This window comes from Myxocyprinus asiaticus, chromosome 9 (genome assembly GCF_019703515.2).
Source record: "Myxocyprinus asiaticus isolate MX2 ecotype Aquarium Trade chromosome 9, UBuf_Myxa_2, whole genome shotgun sequence".
NCBI classification, from domain to species: Eukaryota; Metazoa; Chordata; class Actinopteri; order Cypriniformes; family Catostomidae; genus Myxocyprinus; species Myxocyprinus asiaticus.
In genome coordinates this window covers 52,474,345-52,480,703 of record NC_059352.1, presented here as the reverse complement: position 1 = coordinate 52,480,703, position 6,359 = coordinate 52,474,345, and the positions used below count along the sequence as shown (strand labels likewise).

The following is a 6,359-nucleotide window of genomic DNA, read 5'->3' as shown; positions in this document are numbered from 1 at the left end:
GCTTTCTGTGTGTCTTCCTGTGTCCTGTTTTAGCTCAGTCACATGACCTACATTTCGCGAGAACGTAAATATTTGGGTACTACTTGTTGCTGAATGGTGGCAAGCTCAGCAACCAATCAGCAACCAGATATGAGCGGCGTGACACGAGCAGGTTGGTGTGGCGGAAGGTGATTGTGTGGGTGTAATGTGTGAGTATATAAGCGGGATCGCTGTCATATCTCTGTTTCCTCTTACAGTTATCTCCAGTTACTCACGCGCTCCTCTCCCCGCGGGCAACATGGCAGTTTAGCGGCTTGCAGCGGCAGAAATCGCAGCGGCTGATCGGCAGTGCAACGGTCAAGTGCACCGGCTCTATTTGGCAAAATGGCGTAAGTATTTCTCAGCATTTGAAGTCTGATTTGGTGATAATGTCGGACCATATGTCACAGACTCAACTTTCAGAAAACTGTTCTCTATGTTCGTATTGTTCTAGCCCTGATTGAGGTTTAAGAAATAATCAACAGCATAGGTGTTTTTATTCATTTTTATTTTTGGTGAGCCGGTTACTGTGGGAAGTCCTTCACTCGAGCGAGTCCCGTTTTCCTTTTCGAAAACACGCTGTTACGATATAATATATGTGTATGATAGATAGTAAATATTTGTTGTGACAATAAAATAAACTTTTACGATCTCCTGTCGCGCGGCAACGTGGCACCTCAAAATGGCGCGCGCGCTCTTTCCGCGTGATGGGTGCTGGAAATGGCGCGAGGACACCGTCATCTTTCATAGGAACTATAGGGCGGGGCTTTCCGCGTTCATGACCAAATTAGGAAATGTCAGCAGGGCGGGGATTTCCTGGCAAGAGTGGTTGTTGGTAGGAGGAGTTTAAGTTTGCTAAATATTAATGGTGCAAAAGTAAATGCCAGTGGTGATGGTATCTGGTTTTACTGTTACTCAAATACAGAATTTTTTTTTGTGGAACTTCCTGTTCCATTGCCAGAAATTCCTTTCACTGTTTCTTAACATTACTGTAACAACCTCTAAAAACGTCAGAGGAAAAACAATATGGTATGTTTGTAATTTCTACAAACAATTCTGAACATATGCAGTCTTAAATCAGTTGTAAGAGTTTCACATGTGTTTCTTCTCTTTCAGGTCTCTCGTGGTGATCACCCACAGCTCTGCTGCAGTAGACAGCATAACCGCACCGTTCACCAGCTCACTAGAACCCCGTCACAAAGTCCCTCTGACCCACAGTCATGTCTCTGATGTTCCCGATGTGTTTGGAGGATGTGGGGTCCCTGCTCTTGGGACCCTCATCTCTGATGGCTGACCCCTTTGGGCCCCTTCTGGACGATGATGAGGAGAGTGCTCTATCAGAGGGGTCTTCATCGCCCCTGTCCTCTTCTTACGCTGACTCTTCCTCTCTCTCGCCCCTCTCTCCCTGTCCTCACGCTTCTGTAGGGTGTAAGTCAGACCTGCTGTCGCTCTCCTGGCTTCCTGCGTCTGAGCTGCTCGGAGCACAAACTGAGCCAGAGCAGAAACATGGTGAACACACTTGAACGTACACATCAGTCATTAAAAATGATTGTGGTTAGGGCTGGGCGGTATGAAGTTATACATGTTTGTGTATCAGCTTGGCATGCTAATATAGATTATAACTGATGTGCGGTTACAGGTGTGTGTGCGCATATTTTTACACTCATTTGAATTTAGGATCAGAGCCACTGTCAGAATTTAACTTTAGTGTTAAGGCAATATTTCTGACCTGCATTTGTTTTTCAGGCCTTTATTTTTTTTTACCATTTATGAGGGCTATATTTAAAAAAAACAAAAACAATGCTGTTTAGGTTAGTTCAATTAAACCAGTTTATTAACAAGAGATTAAATGCTTAACTAAGCATAGAATAGACAATTAAGAACAATAACCGATTTTAAAAGTAAAAAAAAGAAAAAAGAATTTAAGGCCATATTTTGCCCCAACATTTCAAAATTATAGGGGCATTTTGGTAAATGTTTATGTTCCGCAAGCCACGTTATTTTGCTGTTGAAATATGACTTACATCTTCTGAAGTCGTAAGTGCTTTGTTGTCGAATAGAACAGGAAACGTGGACGACGCCAGGTGCGTTCATACCTATTTCTTGGGGAACTTTTATTTTGACACCATAATACATATCGATAATGGAATCTTGGTCAAATACAATCTAGTTTCATTGTGTAAAAATGTACAACATAAATCAGATGGTTGCTGATATACAAAATGTTAATGACCAAAGTCCAGGGTTATCAATTAGCTCTAATTAAAAATAAAACCATCATTCACTACAGAAACCATCCTCTCCTCCGCCATGTTAAAAGTTTACGTCTCTTTTAAACTCGGAAACTGTTTCTCAGTTTCCCCACTCGTAATTACGACTTCAGGGGTCGTTCATGTGCAACTTACGACTGAGAAACTCGTATTTACGATAATTTCTGAACCTGGTCAGAACTAATATTTTTTGTTTGTGTCCAAGAGAAAATAAGCAAAAGTGAGTATTAAACCATTATACCATCTAAAACACTCAATCTAATAATTAAACATTTTACAAAGTTTAAAGTTTTGTGTAAAATTTAATATATTGCTAAATAATAAATTTTTATATTAAATTGTGAGACATATCGTCATTATATCAGCTATTCTGCTCTCTGGATATTGGCATCGACCATTAAAAAACCCATATCCATTGACCTTGTAATTGCGTATTTTAATCAAAGTTTTGTTTTGAGTTTCTAGTAAAAATGAATCTTAAACATCTCATTTAGGTTTACTGTTATTTTAACCTGGTTTTCACCATGAAAGTATCCATAGAAGCTGGCATGGCGTTAAGAAACAATTTTTACTGAGATTTTCTTCATACCGTCCACCCCTTATTATTTGTAATTGTGGTGGAGATATGTTGGATCGCTTTATTGCCTCTCTTTGTAATCAAAGAAATATTTGTATTATTCTGACAGGTGAAGCATTTTCTGGCATGGATTGGATGAATGAGAAATTAGACCTGAGCGACTTTGACCTGGATTCTCTCATCGGATCATGTGATTCCGACGAGCCACCCAATTCTCCAGAAGAGCTGCTGGCTTGTCTGGACACCGAAATGGACCTGGACCTCGATTCCCTTCCATTCAGCTCATCAGAACCAGTCCTCACGCTGCCCACGCTTCCCCTCGAACTTCCCCTCTCAGAACCAACAACTGAACCAGAAAAACCAGCAGAACTGGAGTCTGTAGAGATCAAAGTCCGAACCTCCGTCTCCAGTGCCGTCTCTCGATTCTCCCGTCTCCTCACCGTACACTCTGGAGTTGGGCAGTATGCTGGATGTGTCCGTGGTGAAGTCCTCCACTGTGCTCCAATCTTCTGGAATCATGCTGAATCTCTCTCCATCCCACATCCTGGTGGTCCTAACCCCTGAAGAGGAAGTAAGCACTGGCGACTCGTCTGACAGCGACAGCGGAATTTCAGTCTCCGGTTCCCCGGTTCACCAACAAGAACCTGCACCATCACCCAAGCCTGAGGGCTCCTCCAGAACCAAACCATACTCCAAACCCAACCCTGATACAGCACCAGTCGTTACTGGCCGTGTGAAGACCGCGTCCGGCGCTCCTAAAGTGGTGGAGAAGAAACTGAAGAAGATGGAGCAGAACAAAACAGCAGCGACCCGGTATCGTCAGAAGAAACGGGTCGAGCAGGAGTCCCTAAATGCTGAATGTGAAGAGCTGGAGAAGAGAAACCGCGAGCTCTCGGACAAAGCCGATTCCATCAGTCGTGAGATTCAGTACCTGAAAGGTCTCATGGAGGAAGTTCGTTCTGCAAAAAACCGCAAGAAATCAAAGGTCAGCTCCGCCTGAGACGGACGAGAACTAGTCCAGGATGACATCAGCTCACTTTAGGTTTAGATGCGTCACGTTAGCTCACTGATGTTTGTTACTGGGAAGGTTGTCTGCGCTATTCACTCTTTTTACTCGAATTGTTTATCGTCCAGTAAGGGGCCTCACGAGTTGTTACACTGAATCATTTGCTGTTGTGTTTGTAAATAAGCGTCACTTGCGCTCTTTTGCTCTATTTAAAACTGGCTAAACATGCTCAATCTGTCATGATGATGATGATGATGATGTGTGTTGGATTGTACAGTTGCTTTCCTATTTTCTATTAAAGATGCCATTCAACTGAATTATTCTGTTGTGTCCTCTTTAAGAGCCGAGTTGTCTACCTGCAGTCAAAAGGTGTCACTATTGGTGTCAGAATTAAGTTTAATGCTAAAGGGCAATATTTGACCACCTGGGTTTAATATTTTAAGGGATTGTTTTTTTTTTTTTTTTTTTTTTTTTCAAACTATTTCAAACATGGCTGTCTCGAGTCAATCAGTTCACTTACACATTCTTAACATTAAAAATGTTACCTCTTACCCCAAGAATTAAATCAACATCAACCCATAATATGCATCACTAGGACTATCATTTAAAGAACTATATCAGATGTTACAAATGAAAAACAAAGTTTCATTGCTAGGGCTTTTTTTGCCACACGTTGAGTTTCGGGGGCATTTTTGGTGACGTTTTCCCTCCATATCCACCTTTAAGATGCTGAGTAAGATTCTGAACTCTTAATGAATATAAATCTCTCAAAACAGTCTCAAATGAGCTATTCATATTTTAATGTGACTATAATAACTGATACGTACAGAGAAATACGATTAAAATATATTCAGGGATGCAAACTACTCGCCTAACTATCAGCTGAAGTCACCTTATCTGAAGCTAATTTGCCCAAATTGTTCAGTAAACTTTTCTACACTTATTAAAATCACTTGAAAGGTTCCTTCAAGCTTAAACACTTAAAATACAACGAAAAGCTTTACATATTTCACACAAATCAACAAATTATACATCTGGTGCCACCTGCTATGACTTCCTCACCGCTCATGAGTTGGCATCCCTGTATGTTGGCATTGTCAAGTTTACCTTTATTGTCATTCAATCATATGTAGATGCAATATAGAGGAATAATATATAATTTTACACACACCACAGTGCATAGACTTACAAGACCAAAAACGTTGTATAGTGTAAGACTTGCCAAGCCACAATAAACACTGAGAACTCTTAGATAAAGAGTGTATAGTGTACGAATTAAGCATTGAGCGCTAATAAGAACCAGTGACTAAAAACTATTTTATTCCGGTTCAGAAGTTCTGCAACCTCTTTTCCAAATGGTAACCGGTTACAGCAAAATAAAAGAACGGTTAATAACGTTCTTTTTAAAATGACAGTAAAGGGGTGGATGAAATACCAATCGCAGTGTTGCCAAAACTCACAAGAGAAACAAAACCAAAATAAGCAATAATGTTTTTTCCTCTGTGGTGGATTTATCAGCAAAGAAATCATAAGCACAGAGCTAATAAACAGTTAAATATCATTTTAATTACAGATCTGCTTCTCCGTTAAAACCCGGCAGCATCAAATCTGTATTAATAGAATAAAAGCCTTTATTTTGGTCACACATTATACATACATTTTTTGCATCTATACTGTGAAATGTATTTGAGAGTGCAGGGTCAGCCATGATGAAGTTAGGCCTGAACAACGGAGGCCGGAGTATATTGCGCTCAAGCAGCACTAGCAACCTTGTCCATGTGCTCAAACACTCATCGTCCACCTTGTTTCCTGTCCCATAGTGGCGGCTGTTTAAATACACAAACTTCCCACCTTTGCTAATTGGAACAAACCATTATGTTAAATAAAATTAACCTTCACCACCCCATTCTTAAAGGTGATGTAAGATTCAGAAACCCTTGTTATTAGTGACACCTGTGGCCGTTAAGTGAACTGCAGCCTGTTGCTCGTGCTCGTGCACACACTCCATAGGGACGCGAGTGAGCATTGGCCAAAACAACGACGTAACGTACAAAGAAACTGAATGTGATTCACCAGCGTCATGCTGACAGATGAGGTAGCATCATTAAAATTACATTAGAATATCGTTGAAATTATTTGAAAGTTACGATGCAAGGTAGCTTGCAGTTCGTCAGTGTTAGTAGGCAAGATCACGTTAGCTAAAATGACACAGATCGATCCTTATGGCACTATATTTCACATGCTTTGCAGTTGTGTAAGCTTACCGGTCCAGTAAGAAGAACGCCAATTCAGGGTCGGTTTTGATCCCCAAAACTGAACGAAGGTCCCTCCAGGAATCAGATGCCCTGCCGATGTTCACTCTAGTTTTCGCTCGACCATGATCACGTTCCCGCTTAGCCAGACGGGATTCAGTAGATAAATGTTTTTTGGTTTACTCTGAGTTTGTGTAAGAGTCGGTGTTGTGCTGGGAGCCGGACGTTTGCTGGAT

The 6,359-nt window shown here is 41.0% G+C and overlaps 1 protein-coding gene across 1 annotated transcript; it reads left to right on the top strand.

Annotated features, from left to right (window-relative positions):
- The first annotated feature begins 201 nt into the window (after nt 1-201).
- Nucleotides 202-4,188, top strand: atf4a (activating transcription factor 4a). The gene is given in 4 exon segments (XM_051706953.1): nt 202-368; nt 1,135-1,527; nt 2,975-3,252; nt 3,254-4,188. Coding segments are annotated over 3 exon segments (1,179 nt in total). The 5' UTR covers nt 202-368; nt 1,135-1,238; the 3' UTR covers nt 3,866-4,188.
- The last annotated feature ends 2,171 nt before the right edge of the window (nt 4,189-6,359 follow it).